Source organism: Prionailurus bengalensis, chromosome E2 (assembly GCF_016509475.1).
Source record: "Prionailurus bengalensis isolate Pbe53 chromosome E2, Fcat_Pben_1.1_paternal_pri, whole genome shotgun sequence".
Taxonomy (NCBI): domain Eukaryota; kingdom Metazoa; phylum Chordata; class Mammalia; order Carnivora; family Felidae; genus Prionailurus; species Prionailurus bengalensis.
Window position 1 is genome coordinate 10,689,564 of NC_057352.1, and position 18,212 is coordinate 10,707,775.

At 54.3% G+C, this 18,212-nt stretch overlaps 1 protein-coding gene across 2 annotated transcripts; it reads left to right on the forward strand.

Annotated features, from left to right (window-relative positions):
• The first annotated feature begins 1,834 nt into the window (after positions 1-1,834).
• Positions 1,835-13,028, forward strand: AP2S1 (adaptor related protein complex 2 subunit sigma 1). Of its 2 annotated transcripts, XM_043600523.1 has the most exons (5): positions 1,913-2,045; positions 6,152-6,301; positions 11,951-12,064; positions 12,416-12,475; positions 12,663-13,028. In XM_043600523.1, the coding sequence occupies exons 1-5, from the start codon at positions 2,043-2,045 to the stop codon at positions 12,762-12,764; spliced, it is 429 nt and encodes a 142-aa protein (XP_043456458.1). In that variant the 5' UTR covers positions 1,913-2,042; the 3' UTR covers positions 12,765-13,028. The 2 variants fall into 2 exon arrangements, with proteins under 2 accessions (XP_043456460.1, XP_043456458.1); XM_043600525.1 differs by lacking the exon at positions 11,951-12,064 and having other exon boundaries at positions 1,835-2,045.
• The last annotated feature ends 5,184 nt before the right edge of the window (positions 13,029-18,212 follow it).

Genomic DNA, 18,212 nt, shown 5'->3' on the forward strand with positions numbered 1-18,212 from the left:
CGTCAGACTCTTGATTTTGGCTCAGGTCCTGATCTCATGGTTAGTGGGATCGAGTCCCTTGTCGGGCTCCATGAGAAGAGCATGGAGACTGCTTGGGATTCTCCCTCACACCCTCTCTTTCTCAGTCCCCCTCCACTGCTCTCTCCCTCTCTCTATCTCTGGAATAAATAAATAAACATTAAAACAAAACAAAACAAAACAAAAAAGAAACCTAGAGGGGCACCTGGCCGGCTCAGTTGGTGGAACACGCGATACTTGATCTTGGGGTTATGAGTTCGAGCCACAGGGTGGGTTTGGAGATCACTTAAAAATAAAATGTTAGGGGTGCCTGGGTGTCTCAGTCGGTTAAGCGTCTGGCTTCCGCTCAGGTCACGATCTCACGGCTCCTGAGTTTGAGCCCCACATGGGGCTCTGTGCTGACAGCTCAGAGGCTGGAGCCTGCTTCGGATTCTGTGTCTCCCTCTCTCTCTAATGCACCCCTGCTTGTATTCTGTCTCTCAAAAATGAATAAATGTTAAAAAAAAAAATCAGGGGCGCCTGGGTGGCTCAGTCAGTTAAGCGGCCGACTTTGGCTCAGGTCATGATCTCGCGGTCTGTGAGTTCGAACCCTGCGTCAGGCTCTGTACTGACAGCTCAGAGCCTGGAGCTTGTTTCTGATTCTGTGTCTCCCTCTCTCAGACCCTCCCCCGTTCATGCTCTGTCTCTCTCTGTCTCAAAAATAAATAAACGTTAAAAAAAAAACATAAAAAAAAATCAAACCTAGGGGCACCTGGGTGGCTCAGTGGCCATGATCTTGCAGTTGGTGCGTTCGAGCCCCACATCGGGCCATGCACTACAGTGTGGAACCTGCTGGGGATTCTCTCTCTCTCTCTCTCTGTCTCTCTCTGTCTCTCTGCCCTTCCCCCCTTTCCCTCTCTCTTTCTGTCAAAGTAAATAAGTAAACTTAAAAAAAAAATCAAACCTAGAGGATTTCGGTGATGGGAGAAGAGGACCTTTGTAGGCAGACAGGGTCTTCTACACAGGTCTGTGGAAGTGGTGTTTAAGGTAAAGGAAGAAAAGGAGTCAGCCTCAGGATGAATGCGGAAAGGCCTACCGGCAAGAGCAAAGTACAGAGGAAAAGTTGCTGAGTTAGGAAAACATTTGGCCTATTTGAGATAACTGAAAGGAGACAACTGTACCTCTGGACAGGAAGTAAGAAGGTCCTATTATCCTGTGGACGTTAACAATGAGCATTCGTGATGTCAGCTAGTATTTATTGAGCACTTACTATGTATCAAACACTGTGATAAGCGCTTCGGAAACTTATTGACGACGTAAAACAACCCCGCCGAGGTGACCTCTTGATTACTCCTGTTTACACATGAAGAAACTGAGCTAAGAGGTGAAGTTGTTGTCCCAAAGTCACACAGCTAGTTAATGCAATGGCCGAATTTGCACACAGTCCTCTCAAAATCATTCTCTTAAACCACTGTCAATCTCCCACAGGGAGCCGCAATATATTTCCAAAAAAAAGCACTGGGTGAGCGCGGTCAGAGTCACATTTCGAGTTCCCACAGCGCAGTTTTTTCTCCTTCTTCTTCTTTTTTTTTTTTTTTCTGCCCCCAGACCCACAGATCAATTTCTTACTTAAAACTATTTCCAGCATGTCCTTCTCGCCTTGGGAGGATAGGGATGGAGGGAGGACTACCAGAACTACATTTCCCAGAATGCAACTCCCCGTTGCGGGCTGTCACGCAATTGTAGTCCTCGGAAGGGACCATCACCCGCAACTCCCAGCATGCATTCGGGGTCTGTACCGTGGGGTGGGAAAAGGACAGTCGCGCAGCATGTTGGGAAGGGGGACCAGCCCTTTTCCCAGGCTTGCAGCCTGGCCGGGGGAAGGCATTCTTGAGACTACGGTTCCCAGTGGGCTGTGCGCGAGAAGGCGGGCGCGTTCTTCTGCCGGAAGTCCGCTCTAGCCCTGGGACCCCGGACTGCTGCGGGAGCCGGAGCTGCCAAGTAGCCGCGGGACCGGGGCCGCTGGGGTCCGGACGGGGGTCGCCATGGTAACGGGGGCGCGCCCACCTTGGGGACGGGCGCAGGGTGGGTCCGCGTGCAGGTGTTTGAGGCTCGCTTGGGTGCTGACAGGCGTCCCCTGCCGCGGTGCGATGGTTTGGGCCGGGCGCGGGCTCTCGGGATTGGGGCCGATTGGAGGCCCGGGAAGGGGGCAACTGGGTGGTGATTCTCGGCGCGGAAGCGCACCGGGGGTCTCGAAGCTAGAGGACATTGGCGACCGAGTGCCAAGGGGGAGAGGGCTGTGCGGGAGACACTGGAGATGGCGGGGGCGGGGGGTTGAAATGCGGAGGCGATTCGTGAAGCGGGACCTGGGAGGTGGGGAGAAGGAATGGGAGGTGGGGAGGGGGCGACCCAAGAGGAGGGATCTCTGGGAGTGTGGCAGGATAATTGGAGAAGAATGGAAACCTCTGGGACTGCTTCAGAAGGGGTCTTTAGAAGGCGGAAACTGACACTGAAGGAAGAGAGGGGCTGTTGAAACGGGAGGAGTACGGCTGACGAGAGAGAGGGAGAAAGAGAATGAGAGAATCTCAAGGGGAAGAGCCCGGGCGCTGGAGACGGGAAGTAGGCTGCTGTAGGGAATGGGGTCAGGGGAAGCGTGTTGCAAAGCAGGAGAAGGCTTGGAGGTAGGAAGTGGGTATTAGAAACGGTTGGGAGGCAATGGAACAGGTCTTTCCAAGAAGAGGGGTCTTGGGTAGGGTTAGACATGCAAGTGTGAGAGATGTGAATGCAGTTTTTGGAGCAAGGACTGGGCACTGGATTTGGCTCCCCTCCCCCAGGATGGGTCTTTGGGCAGGGAGCTGGAAAACAAGATCAATGGAGGTGGGTGTCAGAACGAGGGAGTCTCCCCCATAAACAGGGTCCTTGGAGGCAACACGGACCTTTGGAACAGGGGAGGAGGCCTTGGTGTCAGAGAAGGGATGTCCCCAGTAAAAGGCCTTCTGAGGCCTAAAGGAGGGGATTGATCGAAACCCAGAAATTGGAAGTCAAAACGGAAGAGCTCCAGGGGATGGGGGCTCCGAGACAGGGAAGGTTGGGGGGCATCCAGAGGGAACATCAGAGGGGTGAGGGTGCAGGAGGGAAGGGACCTCTTAGGGCAGATTCCCAGAGGTGGAGAGATTGTAATACAGAAGAGGTGTGGGAGGGAATTTGGGGATGAGCGGCAGGATTCCCCCTCAGCTCTTTTAGCTCTCCTCCCCCATATACCCTATATATCTCCGGCTCTGCCCACAGGTTGTGGCTGCCTAGTGAGCCTCCCCCCAGCCAGGCCCAGGCCCTTTCCCTTTGTACCCAGGACCCCTGCCCTGCTAGGAAGTGGTTTTCCCTGGCTCAGCAGATGGGGTTCTTGGAAGGAGAGTGTAATATCCTGTTCCTGTCTGTCTTGATTGGTTGGGGGAAGGGGGGACTATTGGAGAGTGAGGCTTAGGAAAGAGAGTGGACTCCCATGAATGGATAGAGGCTCCCCGAGAGTCAGCCAGGGTAAAGGGGTCCAGAGCAAAGCCTTTCGACTCCCAGGTGTGCTTTGTGGCTGTGAGACTTCTTTCTCTGAGCCTCAATTTCTTCATCTATAAATGGGTATATGCATGCCTGTCTCAAACAGAACTGGGCCTAAAGGCGGGCTTCCTAGCTGGGTGAAGTTGGGCCTTGGTTTTCTTTTCTTTTCTTACTATTTTTTAGCTATTTATTTGGGGCGCCTGGGTAGGCTCCGTCGGTTAAGCGTCCGACTTCAGCTCAGGTCATGATCTCTGGAGCCTGGAGCCTGCTTCTGATTCTGTGTTTCCCTCTCTCTGCCTCTTCCCCGCTGTCACTCTGTGTGTTTAAATAAACATTTAAAAAATTTTTTAAATGTTTATTTATTTATTTTGAGAGACAGAGTGCGAGCAGGGGAGGGGCTGAGAGAGAGGAACAGAGAGAGAACCCCAAGCAGGCTCGACGCTCAGAGCGGAGCCTGACATGGGGCTCTGTTCCACGACCCCGGGATCCTGACCCAAGCTGAAATCAAGAGTCGGACCCATAACCGACTGAGCCACCCAGGCGCCCCGGGCCTTGGTTTTCTTAAAGTCAAATGATGGTGAATTATAATATCACTAAGAACTAATACTTGTGTAACATTTAGTATGTTCCAGCCACTGTGCTGGGCCCCTGACATTTCTTAACCCTTGCGACTATCTTATGAGGGAGGTGCTCTCATTATGTCCATTATACAGAAGGAGAAACTGGGGCCCAGAGAGGCCAAGTTACTTGCCCATGGACACACAGCCAGGAGTGCTAGGATTCGTTCAGGCTCTAGAGTCTGTGTTCTTCGCCACTTGGACAAATGCCTCTCAGCCATGATCACTAATCGTATCGAGGGCTGTACATATAACAGGCACTGTGCTAAGCACTTCTGGCATTAACTTGTTCACGTTTTCATAGTAGCCCTATGAGGGTTGACCTGGCTTTCCAGAATCACAAGAACGAATTTCCTAGCCCTCGCTGATGGTAATCAGAACCGACACAGCGCATAATCCTAACCAGGCACGGTGCTGGTCTAGATGCTTTAAATACACTGTTTACTTCCCATCGCACTTTATGAGGCCCTTTCCAGGTGGATAAACTGAGGCACCAAGGAGTTCCATGACTTGAGAAGTGGCAGATGCTTTGGAAAACAGTTCAGCAGTTCCCGAAAAAGCGAGACGCACATTAACACAAGATCCAGCGGTTCCCCCCCTTAGGTATATACCCTAGAGAAATGAAAACATCACGTGCACATAAGAGCTTGCATGCAAATGGTCACAGCGGCCTTATTCGTAATCACCCAAAAGTGGAAATAACCCAAATGCCCATCAACGGATGGGTGGGTCAGCAAAACGAAGTATAACCCTGCGGTGGAATGCCATTCAGCCATAAAAAGAAATGAAGCCTGGGGGCGCCTGGGTGGCTCAGTCGGTCAAGCGTCCGATTTCAGCTCAGGTCATGATCTCACGGTCGTCGGGTTCTGCGTTGACAGCTCAGAGCCTGGAGCCTGCTTCGGATTCTGCGTCTCCCCCTCTCTCGACCCTCCCCAGCTCATGCTCTGTCTCTCCCTCTCAAAAATAAACATTAAAAAAAAATTTTTTTTTGAAAAGAAAAGAAGTGAAGCCTGGACACACGCCTCCACGTGGGTGCGCTTTGAAAACATTGCCAAGGGACAGAAGGCAAACCAAGGGCCACATAGTTTCTGATTCTATTCACACGAAATGTCCAGAACAGGAAAATCTATAGAGATAGAAAGGTTCTTGTTTGCCAGCGGCCGGAGGGAGGGGAAGTGTCGGCTACACGGGTGGGGGTTTCTTTCTGGGGTGATGAAAATATTCTGGAATTAGAGACTAGTGATTTTTGCCCAGTCATATGAATGCACTAAAAACCACTTGAACTATATACATCTTGAATGGGTGAATTTTAGGTGGCGCGGTCGGTTAAGGTTCTGACTCTATGATCTCTAGCTGGTGAGATCCAGCCTAGTGTCAGGCCCCACGCTGACAGCGCAGAACCTGCTTGGGATTCCCTCTCTCCTTCTCTCTGAGCTCTGTCTCATGTGTGCGCTATCTCTCTCTCTCTCTCTCTCTCTCTCTCAAAAGAAAGAAACATATCTTTTAAGTGGGTGAAATTTAAGAGATTGGTAAGGAAAAAGAAAATAAAAGAGTTGGGGTCTCCCGGATTCAGACCACACAAGTCTGAAACTCAAAACATTTCCCGAGCGCATGCTACGTGCCGGCTCCTGAATTAAGCTTATAAACCTCTATCCCACCGAACACTGACAAGATGGGTCTTCTTAGGAAACTTACTTTGCCGGTGGGGAGTCTGAGGCTGAGGGGGCGGATCCTTTGTCCAAGGTCAAACAGACAAAGATAGCGGAGCCTGGGCCTCAGGGCCAGGGAGTGGGAAAAGTCACTCCCTTGGGGTGTTGGGACCACCGGGCTCCGGGGAGCAGTTGAGACCCCAGAGGGCAGGCGGCAGGAGGCGTGGCCCCTGTCTACAGGCGTGGCCCGTGGGGATGGGCGGGGCTTCGGGGCGGGGCATCCTGGACCAGCCCTCTCTCCCCGCCAAGCTCACTTCCGCTTTCTCCTGCTGTCCCCAGATCCGCTTCATCCTCATCCAGAACCGGGCGGGCAAGACGCGCCTGGCCAAGTGGTACATGCAGTTCGATGACGACGAGAAACAGAAGCTGATCGAGGAGGTGCACGCCGTGGTCACTGTCCGAGATGCCAAACACACCAACTTTGTGGAGGTGATGCTCCCCTGCCCCCCCATGCCTACCACACTCCTGCTTCCCTCCACCCGTCCTTCCTGCCCAGCCTCCTGCCCGACGCCTACAGGCAGGAACCCCTCGGGCCCTCTTTTCCTTCCCGCGTTCATTCCCTCAACACGCTTTGAGCTGGCGATCTTCCTTCTTTGCAAAGAACTTTTCATTGTGGGAAAAAAAAAAATTTTTTTTAAGATTTTAGTTTTAAGTCATCCCTACACCCAACGTGGGGCTCGAACCCACAACCCCGAGACCAAGAGTCACACGCTGTACCAGGCGCCAGGGTCCCCACGTTGTGAAGATTTTCGAACATACAGATTAATACAGTGAGAAGGAAGTTGATTGAAGATTCATACACCCACTATCCAGATTTCATCTGTATTAATATTTCACCCTTTGGCTCTACCTTTTCTTTTTCTTTTGGCTGAAGGATTTTTTTTTTTCTCGTGCCTTTTTAAAACTTCCTATAAAGGGGCGCCTGGGGTGGCCCAGATGGTTAAACGTCCGACTTTGGCTCAGGTCATGATCTCAGAGGTCGTGGGTTCGAGCCCCGCGTGGGGCTCTGTGCTGACAGCTCAGAGCCTGGAGCCTGCTTCAGATTCTGTATCTCCCTCTCTCTCTGCCTGTCCCCCATTCGTGCTTGCTTGCTCTCTCTCTCTCTCTCTCTCTCTCAAAGGTAAATAAACATTAAAAAGAAACTTATTTTAAAAAATTACTATAAAAATGAGGGCACCCAGGTACCTGGCTGGTTCAGTCGGTGGAGCATGTGACTCTTGATCTCAGGGTTGTGAATTTAGCCCCACATTGGGTGTAGAGATTGCTTAAAAATAAAATCTTAAAAATGAAATAAAACTCTAGAAACACACACACACACAAGTAGAGACTAAGGTAGCGAACTATCCCTTGCTGTAGTATTTGAAATTAAGTTACAGAGATGATGACTTTTCCCTCCTAATTATCTCAGAAGATAAAGATGCTTCCTTACATTACCGCAATATCATTAGCCGACCTGATGAAAGGAATCATACTCCCTTATTTACTCTAATACCCAATCAATAGTTAAATGTCCCCCAGATTGTCGTAGCTGATTATTCAGAGCCAGTCAAGGATCTCCTATGGGTGTTTGTTGCTATGTCTCAGGTTCGTTCGTTCGTTCGTTCATTCATTCATTCATTCGTTCATTTTAAGTAATCTCCATACCCAACAGGGGGCTTGAACTCATGACCCTGAGATCAAGAGTTGTAGGCTATACTGCCTGAACCAGCCCGGTGTCTTTAAATCAGGACGGCTGTGTCTTTAATTCCCACGGCATCAGCCAGGCTGTAAGTTCAACACATTTAACGGGGGCCTACTGTATGCCGGGCACTGTTCCTTACTATTATTATTATTACGTTTATGTTTATCATTTTTGAGATAGAGCAGGGGAGAGGCTGAGAGAGGGGGAGACAGAGGCGCTGAAGCGGGCTCTGCGCTGACACCAGAGAGCCCGACGCGGGGCTCGAACTCACGAACTGTGAGATCATGACCTGAGCCGAAGTCGGACGCTTAACCAACCGAGCCGCCCAGGCGCCCCCGCCGGGCACTGTTCTGGGTGCGGGAACTGAAAGATCCAAGTCCCCGCCCTGAGGGCACTGATGTTCTGGTCAGAGGGAGCCTGGTGACAAAGGTAGAGCCTGGCGGGTGGTGATAGGTGCCGGGGAGCAAAAGCGTCATCTGTGGGAGGTGAAGTGCTGGCTTGTGTACAGCGGGGGTCGGGTCGGAATGCAGGTGTCAGGGATTTAAGGAGGAAGTCTGGAAACGGTAACACTGGAGCCAAGACCTGAAGGGGCTGAAGAAGTGGCAGATGATATCTGAGAGGGAGGGAGCCCTCCCAACCCAGGGAGTAGCGAGTAGGGAGTAGCGTGCAAAGGCCCTGAGGCGGGAACCTAGTGGGGCATTCCCGGGATAGCAAGAAGGCTAGCGGGTCTGAGGTGCTGTAAGGCAGGGAGGAGGGCCGATGAGGTCAAAGAGATAACAGGGACAGATCACCTGGGGCCTCGTGGGCCTCATAAGACTTGAGCTCTTAAGAGTGCGGTGGCTGCTCCCGGGAGGGTTTTGGGCAGAGGAGGGAGGTGGGCCAGCTCAGGAAAGACCAGGTTGAGGGCGAAGGCCAGGAGTGAGGTATCTGTTCACACCCAGCGGAGAATCCAGGATGGAGTGATGAACCGGAGTTTGGGCAGGATGTGGTGATCTGGAAGGTTCTGCACACTGCAAGCAAGGAAGGCCGAGGGACTTAGCGGGGTTGGGTGGGGGGGGTCGGTGACGATCAACAGGGGAACAAAGGAGAGAAGAGAGGCCATATCTAGAGGCGGGAGGTGAGGAGGCAGAGGAAAGCCAGGAGATTTGGGGTTCCCAGCAGCCTAGAGAAAAGGGTTTCCAGGAGGAGGACGGGATGGGGGGCCTTGCGGGGAGCGGGGCGACGGGGCGAGAGCCGGTGCAGCAGGCGCAGGATGGAAGGAGGGGGCGGATGCCCTGTCCCCCGCTGCCAGCATAGTGGGCCTCCTCGGAGTGCTGAGGGACCAGGAGCAGGTCGGTGAGGCCAGCTGGGCAGGCGAGAAGGGCACAAGGGGCCCTGACGCCCAGATCTTCGGTTCCTCCCGATGCAGGCCATTCATTCATTCATTTGTTCCCTTGTGCGTTTATTTCCCAGTTTATTTCCCACTCTCTCCAGTGACCACCCAGAGAGGGCAGGGCTGGGATGGAACAGCTGGGTGGGAGGAGGGCGCCTGACTCAGCCTGAGGGTCAGGGAGGGGTTCCCAGGGGAGGGAATGCAGTGGGGAATAAGAGAGAATTGGTGGGGCGCCTGGGTGGCTCAGTCGGTTAAGCGTCCGACTTCGGCTCAGGTCACGATCTCGCGGTCCGTGAGTTCGAGCCCCGCGTCAGGCTCTGGGCTGACGGCTCAGAGCCTGGAGCCTGTTTCCGATTCTGTGTCTCCCTCTCTCTCTGCCCCTCCCCCGTTCATGCTCTGTCTCTCTCTGTCTCAAAAATAAATAAAAGTTAAAAAAAATTTTTTTTTTTTTTAAAAAGAGAGAATTGGTCCCTCCCCCAACGAAGTGGGAAGGATCAGGGGTAGGAGACAATAAATACTGTCTCTCTCAGGAGACTGAGATCAGGGCAGGCTTCCTGGAGGAGGGGACTTGTGAGAGGAAAACCTAAGAATGAGTACCCAATGAGAAGGCCCAGGCCACCCAAACTTTCTTCCTCTCGTTTGTTCATGAATGCCTATTCCTTAGCACCTATATTAGATTCCTTTTGCTGTGGTAACAAATCACTTTTTTCTTCTGGTTTATTTATTTATTTTGAGAGAGAGAGAGAGCGAGAGAGCCAGCACGCACACAAGTGAGGGAGGGTAGGTGAGAAGGAGAGACAGAATCCCAAGCAGGCTCCACGCCACCAGCGCCCAGCCCGATGTGCGGCTCGAACTCACTGACTGTGAGATCATGACCTGAGCCGAGATCAAGAGTTGGGACACTTAACCGACTGAGCCACCCAGGCGCCCCTGTGGTAACAAATTACTAAACTTAGTGGCTCCAAACAACACAGATTCATTGTCTCAACAGTTCTTGAGGTCGGGCGTCCACAATGGGTCAGCAGGGGCTGAGTTCCCTCTGCGGGCTCCGGGCTCCGGGGAGAGTCTGTTTCCTTGCCTTTCCCCCACTTCTGGAGGCGGCCCGCGTTCCTCCGCACGGGGGGGCCCCTTCTCCAGCTTCAAAGGCGGCAGCATAGCCTCTTGAACTCTCTCTCCCACCCACACTCTCCCATCGTCTTCTTTCCCTTATAAGGATCCTTGTGGAATTGCTCTGGGCCCCGTTGGGATAATCCCAGATCTCCCCGTCTCAAGATCCTTAGCCCACCTGCACAATCTCTTTTGCCATGTAAGGTCACCTATTCACGGATTCCAGGGATTAGGGCTTGGCCTTCTTCCCGTGCAGGGTGGTGCTGGGGACACGGCGGTGACAGCCCCAGCTCAGTCCAGTGAGGAGACAGACCTGCCCCCAGACAGTGACGCCTGGAGTGGTCAGAGTGGGGATGGGGGCCCCGTGGTGGGGGCAGTTCAGAGGGGGCCTGCCCCAGCCTGCGGGAAGAGACTCATCTGAGAGTATATAGCAGGAGAAGGCATGAAGGTGTGGGGGGCCGGATCCCTGAGAGAGAGAGAGAGAGAGAGAGAGCGCACAAGGTACCCGTGGGGAGGGGCAGAGGGAGAGGGAGAGAGAGAATTCCGAGCAGGCGCTCAGTGCAGAGCCTGACTTGGGGCTCGATCCCAGGACGCTGAGATCATGACCCGAGCCGAAATCAAGAGTCGACGCTCAACTGAGTGAGCCACCCAGCTTCCCCGAGAAGCCTCCAAATTTAAAACTGAGGCATAGGAACAAGCCGGGAGGGTGATAGTGGGAGTCGGAGAGCTTTAAGAAAAAACAGAATGCTGGGCGCCTGGGTGGCTCAATCGGTGAAGCATCCGACTCTTGATTTCTGTTCAGGTCATGATGTCAGGGTCCTGAGATTGAGCCCCACACCTGCGTGGGATTCTCCCTCGCTCCCTGCCCCTCCCCGGCTCTCGCTCTCTCTCTCTCTCTCTCTCTCTCTCTCAAAGTAAACAAAGAAACTTAAAAAAAAAAAGGAAAGGAAACATACTCAAAGTATAGAAATTAACAGAAGGATGAGCCCCGGGGGAGGAAAAAAAGAGGCATAAAAATCAGGGACTAATGTTTTGTAGTTTCCACCAGGTGGCGACAAAACATTCTAACACCAGACCCAGGGCTGGGATTTTTCAGATATTGGCCAAAGACCTTGTGCTTAGCAAACCCTGATGCCTATTTGTATCTATATCTATCTCTCTCTCTTTTTTTATTTTTATTTTTTTTAATTTTTTAAAATGTTTTATTTATTTTTGAGACAGAGAGACACAGAGCATGAACAGGGGAGGGGCAGAGAGAGAGGGAGACACAGAATCGGAAACAGGCTCCAGGCTCTGAGCTGTCAGCCCCAGAGCCCGACGCGGGGCTCGAACTCACAGACCGCGAGATCATGACCTGAGCCGAAGTCGGACGTTCAACCGACTGAGCCACCCAGGCGCCCCTCTCTCTTTTTTTAAAACAAATTTTATTTACTTAGAGAGAGAGAGAGAGCGCGCGCACCATGCCAAAGGGGGAGAGGTAGAGAGGAGGAGAAGGAGAATCCCAGGAAGGCTCTGTCCTGTCCGTGCAAAGCCCAATGCGGGGCTCAAACCCACGCACCACGAGATCATGAACTGAGCCGAAGTCGGATGCTTAACCGAGCCCCCCAGGTGCCCCTATATCTATCTCTTTATCTACTTTCCCAGTGCAGACCTCAGTGCAGGCACCCCCTCCTCCAGGAAGCCCTCCTGGATCCCCAGGCTGGGGATGACCATGGATGAACGTTTGTGGGTTTGGGAGCCCCGCGAGGGGAGGGCCAGGCCTGTCTCTGTCACCACTGTGCCCCCAGCACAGGGCCAGACGCAGAGCAGGGCCTCAGGGACCGTGCATGGGATAAAGGACAGAATTTTTTGGCTCCGCTCTGCCCAGCACGTTGGGTCCTGGGCACAGCTGGGCGCTGACAGGCTCTCTGCCCTGCAGTTCCGGAACTTCAAGATCATTTACCGACGCTATGCTGGCCTCTACTTCTGCATCTGCGTGGATGTCAATGACAACAACCTGGCCTACCTGGAGGCCATCCACAACTTCGTGGAGGTGCAGGGGCAGGCGGGGGGTGGGGGGGGCGGGGGGGCGGGTAGGGGCACTGTGGCCCTCGGCCCGACTCCCCGGAACCACCCCTGGTCTCCCCTCGGGATGCCCAGACCGGGTGGGTGGGGGTGGGGGGCCTCCCTCTGCCCCTCCCTGCCCGTACAGTTTCCTCTTTCTCCCTCTGCCTGTCTGTCTGTCTTGTCTGCCGTCTTTCACTCTCCGATCATCCCTGCCCTTGACTTTCTGCCTCTGACCGTCTTTGTCACCGCGTCTTTCCTCCTCCCTGCCTCCCCCTTCCTCAGTTTCTCTGCGTCTCTCTCCCTGCCCGGCTCTTACCATCTCTGCCTCCTCCCCCAGGTCTTAAACGAGTATTTCCACAACGTCTGTGAGCTGGACCTGGTGTTCAATTTCTACAAGGTGGGCTTCCGGTCAGGAGGAGGGAGGAGGGCGGGCCGCCCGGTGCCTCTGCCCCTGTCCGTTTCCTGGCTCTCTGTCATCAGGGGTTCGGACCAGCACCTGATGGGGGGTGGGGAGGCCTCCCTCACACCGGGGTCTCCCCCCTCCTCCCCCCGCCACCCCGCCCCATCGACCTCCCTCCGCTCAGGTTTACACGGTCGTGGACGAGATGTTCCTGGCCGGCGAGATCCGCGAGACCAGCCAGACAAAGGTGCTGAAGCAGCTGCTGATGCTCCAGTCCCTGGAATGAGGGCGCAGGCCCCCCACCCGCCCCGGTCCCCCGGCTCCCTGCTCGCCCCCTTGCCAGGCCCGGGCCACCCCGGTGCCCTCCCTCAGCCGCCCGGGAGGAAGGCCCCCGCTGGGCCCGGGCCACCAGGAAGGAGACTGCACCCCACCGCCTCCGGGCCCAGCCGTGGGTGGAGGCCACCTCGCGCCTTCCGGGTAGCTGTGCCCTTGTCGTGTGACGCTGTGAGTGCACGCGTGGAGCTCCCAATAAACCCATGGTCCCGCCCGGCCTGTGTCTCTGAGCCCTCGCCTGTTCGCCCTAGAAGCCGCAGGCACCGAGGGACGCCCCGCCATTGTCGTCGGTCGGTCAGTCAACTAACACCCGTCGGCCTGAGCGAGGCGGGTGCACCGGCTGCATTCCCGCCCGCCCGACCTGGAGGGGTGAGGGATTTAGACACTGAGCACTTGCTACTAAAATAGTAATACCCCTGCCAACATCTAACAGCACCGGGCGTCACCTTCCCTAATCCTCACAAGGTCACGAGGAAGGGACTGTTAGTATCCCCGCTTTCCAGGTGAGATCACTGAGGCTCGGGAAGCTCAAAAGACTTGCCCGCAGTCACATAGCTAGTGTGGCTAAGCTGGGTTTGTTCTGAGCCCTGGCAGGTGGCTCCAGAGTCTTTTTTTTTTTTTTTTAATGTTTATTTTTGAGAAAGAGTGAGCGAGCGGGGAAAGGGCAGAGAGAGAGGGAGACAGAGGATCCAAAGCGGGCTCTGTGCTGAGAGCAGAGAGCCGGATGTGGGGCTCGAACTCACGAACCGCAAAATCATGACCTGAGCCGAAGTCTGACGCCTGACCATCTGAGCGGCCCAGGCATCCTGGTTGATAAGAGTTTTGTTTTGCTTTTCTTTCTTTTTTTTTTAAATTTTTTATTTTTTAACATTTATTTATTTTGAGACAGAGCATGAGCAGAGGAGGCTCAGAGAGAGAGGGAGACACAGAATCCGAAACAGGTCCCAGGCTCTGTCAGCCCAGAGCCCGACACGGGGCTCGAACTCACGGACCGCGAGGTCAGGACCCGAGCCGAAGTCGGACGCCCAACCGACTGAGCCACCCAGGCGCCCCTGGTTTTGTCTTTTAAGTTTATTTATTTACTTGAGAGAGACAGAGACCGCGTGAGTAGGGGAGGGGCAGAGAGAGAGACTCCCAAGCAGGCTCCACACCGTCAGCACGGAGGCCGATGCGGGGCTCGAACCGTGAGATCACGACGGGAGCCCAAACCAAGAGTCGGATGTGCGCCCAGCCAGCTGTCGCCCAGGCGCCCCGGCGGTCGCTAATAGATTTTATCTCGCAGGGTTTGCTTGAGGGTGAAGTCAATCCTGAGAAAGTTGAGGGGGTGCGTGACATTAGGAAGCAAACGCTCACTGCACAGACCTGAAGTGCCCGCTGCGGGCCGGGCCCTGTCACAGACACCAGAGACGTCTGCGGAAGCGGACAAGGAGCAGCCGGCCCGCAGAGGCGACTTTATAGATACAGTCGTTACAACAGCGTGTTAGTTTCTCGCTGCCGCCGTAACGACCTTCCACAAACTCGGTGGCTTCCAACAACGGGGACTGGCAACTGACCACCGGAGGAGGGGTGAGGGTGGAGCGTCTGCGGCTGTCGAGGGGGTGGGAGGTGAGGCCCTCCCGGGATGGGGAAAGAGCGGGTGGGAGGAACATGCTGAGGTTCTCGGGACATGGCGAGCGGGTGAGTTTCCTGCAGCCGCTGCAACCTACGACCACAAAGCAAGGTGGCGTGAAAGGAGAAATCAAGCCCCTCCCGGTTCTGGGGGCCAGAAGTCTGAAATCGAGGTGTCAGCAGGGCCCTGCTCTCCCCGCCCCCGACACCCCAGGGTGGGGGGGATCCTTCCTTGCCTCTTTCGGTTTCCCGTGGCTCCTGACATCCCCTGGGCGGGGACCACGTCCCTGCAGTCTTGGCCTCCATTGTCACGTGCTCTGCCCTCCGTGCCCGCACCTTCTCCTTTCCTTTCTCTTACAGGGACGCTGGTCACGGGATTTAGGGTCCTCCAGGAATTATCCTATATGATAATATCTATTATATATAATATATCTAATATGTATTATCTATATGATCTTGGGGAGCCTGGGTGGCTCAGTCACTTGGGCATCTCGATATTGCTCAGGTCCTGATTTCGCAGTCCCCGAGATTTGTGCTCCGCTGACGGTGCGGAGCCTGCTTGGGATTCTCTCTCTCTCTCCCTCTGTCTTTGCCCCTCCCCTGCTCATTCTCTCTCTCTCTCTCTCTCTCTCTGTCAATAAATAAACATGAAAAAGGGGATAATTTACATGATCTCATCTCAGGATCTTTTAACATAATGACATCGGCAAAGACCCTTTTTCTGAATAAGGTCATGTTCACAGGCTCCAGGACGCGGCATATCTGGGGAGGCGAGGTGGGGGACCATCCATCACTAGAGTGGGTTTGAGATACCTTGGGTCATCCAGGAAAGGTGACCAGGAGGCCTTTGAACACGCGGACTCTAAGGCTCAGGGAAGGATATAGGGAGCGTTCCTTAATTTGTGCATTCAAAACCTCTTTCTTGAGCACCTACTATGTGCCAGTCACTGTTTAGCCCTGGGCGGATACCACAGCGAGCAGGACAGGTCACCTGAAGGCGATGGGGCAATGCATACATAAGCAAGTCCGTATCCGCTATGTCACAAAGTGAGGAGTGCAGCGGAGGCAAATAAAACAGGGAGAGGAGGCAGAGAAGCATGGCGGATGCCATTTCTGTTCGAGATGATGGTCCGGAAAGCCTCCCCGGAGGAGGTGACGCTGGAGCTGGGAGTGAGAGAGGGGAGGGAGTGAACCATGGGAGATTTCAGGGGACGACTGTCCCAAGCAGCGGGAACAGCAGGTGCAAAGGCCCTGGGGCAGAACATGCAAGGAAGCCAGCATGGTGGGAACAGCGTGGGCAGAGGGGAGAGTGGAGGTGATGTGTTCAGAAGATAGAGGGATTGTGGGACGGGAAGGGGACGGCAGATGGCAGCGAGTTGCACCAGCTGTGGTGAGGACACTGGGTTGAGATGAGAGCCACAGGAAGGATTGTTTGTTAGTGGTGGTTGGGAGGGCTTGGGGGGAAGGTGGTGACGGCTTTGTTGAGCTCGACCTCGCACTGCACGCAATTCCCCCACTTAAAACGTACAATTCAGAAGCTTTCAGGGTATTCGCAGGGTGAGTTACATCACCACGATCATTGTTATTACCGAATTTATTATTATTTTTAATGTTTTATTTATTTTTGAGAGGAGGGACGGGGCGGGGGGTGGGGGACAGGAGATCTGAAGCAGGGTCTGGGCTGACAGCAGAGAGCCCGACGCCGGGCTCGAACTCACAAACTGTGAGATCACGAGCCGAGATGGGACCCTCAACCCACTGAGCCACCCAGGCGCTTTCAACGTGTGAAAATCCTCATCACCCCCCAAAAGACACCCGTGCCCTCAATTGCTGGCACCCCGCAATCCGGCCACCACCTTCCCCCAGACCCGCTCACCCACCAACCTTCTTTCGGTCTCTGTGACTCTGCCCCGTTCTGGACATTTCATAGAAACGGAGTCCTACCGTCCGCGCTGCTCGCGAATGCTGAGCCAGGGAGGGAACGGAGAACCGCTAGCTGGGATTTCAGGGAGCCGAGAGGCCAGTGAGGTGACTGGAAGAGTCTGGGCGACAGAGGCCGCGACCGAAGTAAGGGGGGGGGGGGCGACACCGGATTCCGGACACGTTTTGAAGGCGGAGAGAGGACTTGCTGACAGCGTGAGGTCAGCTGGGAGAGAAATCAAGGATCCCTCCCAATTTTGCAGCCCCGAGCGTCGGGGTCGCTGGAGCCTCCTTTTCCAGGAGCGTGAAGCCAGCGGGAAGAACACGTCTAGTTGGTGCGCTCGAGTGGTGCTTGGTGGGTCTGCGGCTCAGGGGAGAGGACGTTTGGAAGTTGCTAGAATGCTGCAGGTATGGACAGCCACGAGGTCGCCGAGGTCGCCACGGTGGGGGGGCGGGGAGGGAGAAAGAGGAAGAGGAGAGATCAGAGGGTAACAGAGAGGCTGACAGGCCAGTGCGTAGGCAGGAAAGCCACCCAGCGCAGAGTCATCCAATCAAGGGGACCGGGGGTGCTCAGGAGGAGACAGTACCCGTGCCTTCCGTGATCACTGCACGATGGCCCTGTCAGGATGGCTCGCTTAGAAATACCTAATGTGGGGGCGCCTGGGTGGCGCAGTCGGTTAAGCGGCCGACTTCGGCTCAGGTCATGATCTCACCATTCGTGAGTTCGAGCCCTGCATCGGGCTCTGTGCCGACCGCTCAGAGCCTGGAGCCTGTTTCAGATTCTGTGTCTCCCTCTCTCTGACCCTCCCCCGTTCATGCTCTGTCTCTCTCTGTCTCAAAAATAAATACACGTTAAAAAAATTAAAAAAAAAGAAAAAAGAGAAATACATAATGTGGAGGAGGGGGGTGCGGCACCTCGGGGGGCTCAGTGAAGCCTCCGACTTGGTTTGAGCTCAGGTCATGATCTCAGGGTTCGTGAGTTCGAGCCCCACATCGGGCTCCGCCCTGGCCGTGCAGAGCCTGCTTGGGATTCTCTCTCTCCTTCTCTCTCTGCCCCTCCTGTGCTGTCTCTCTCTCTCTCTCTCTCTCTCTCTCTCTCTCAAAATAAATAAACTTTTTGTAAAAAAAAAAAAAAAAGGTGAATTTTAGGATATGTGAATATACCTCAATTTTTAAAAGAAAGAAAGTGAAAAAAAGAAAAGGTGCTGAGTGGTCACATCAGAGAAGGGCAGAGAATCGGCCGCTGGATTTGGTAAAGTGGGGTGAGCGGGGACCAGAGCAGGGCTGGTGGAGCCCGATCCCTGGACCAATCAGAGCGGCTTCTGGAGAGCCCAGGAAAGAACAGGACAGAAGCCCCTAGAAACCCCTGGGAGGAAGTGTTGCTCTAAAAGAAAACAGTGGCTGGGGAGGGATGTGAGATCAGGGAGATGGGGATTTTTTTTTTTTAATGTTTATGTATTTATTTTATTTATTTATTTTTTATTTATTTTTCAACGTTTATTTTTGGGACAGAGAGAGACAGAGCATGATTGGGGGAGGGGCAGAGAGAGAGGGAGACACAGAATCGGAAACAGGCTCCAGGCTCTGAGCCATCAGCCCAGAGCCCGATGCGGGGCTCGAACTCCCGGACCACGAGATCGTGACCTGGCTGAAGTCGGACGCTCAACCAACTGCGCCACCCAGGCGCCCCTATGTATTTATTTTTGAGAGACAGAGAGCACAAGCAGCATAGGGGCAGAGAGAGAGAGGGAGACGCAGAATCCGAAGCAGCTCCAGGCTCTGAGCTGTCAGCCCAGAGCCCGACGCGGGGCTCGAACCCACGAACTGAGAGATCATGACCTGAGGCGAAGTCTAATGCTTAAGCGACTGAGCC

What these genes read in the sequence shown, in the direction of transcription:
- AP2S1 (XM_043600523.1), top strand. An exon ending in AACACACCAACTTTGTGGAG is followed by an intron (nt 6,302 to 11,950) that starts GTGATGCTCCCC and finishes TCTGCCCTGCAG; the next exon opens with TTCCGGAACTTCAAGATCAT. An exon ending in TGGTGTTCAATTTCTACAAG is followed by an intron (nt 12,476 to 12,662) that starts GTGGGCTTCCGG and finishes CCCTCCGCTCAG; the next exon opens with GTTTACACGGTCGTGGACGA.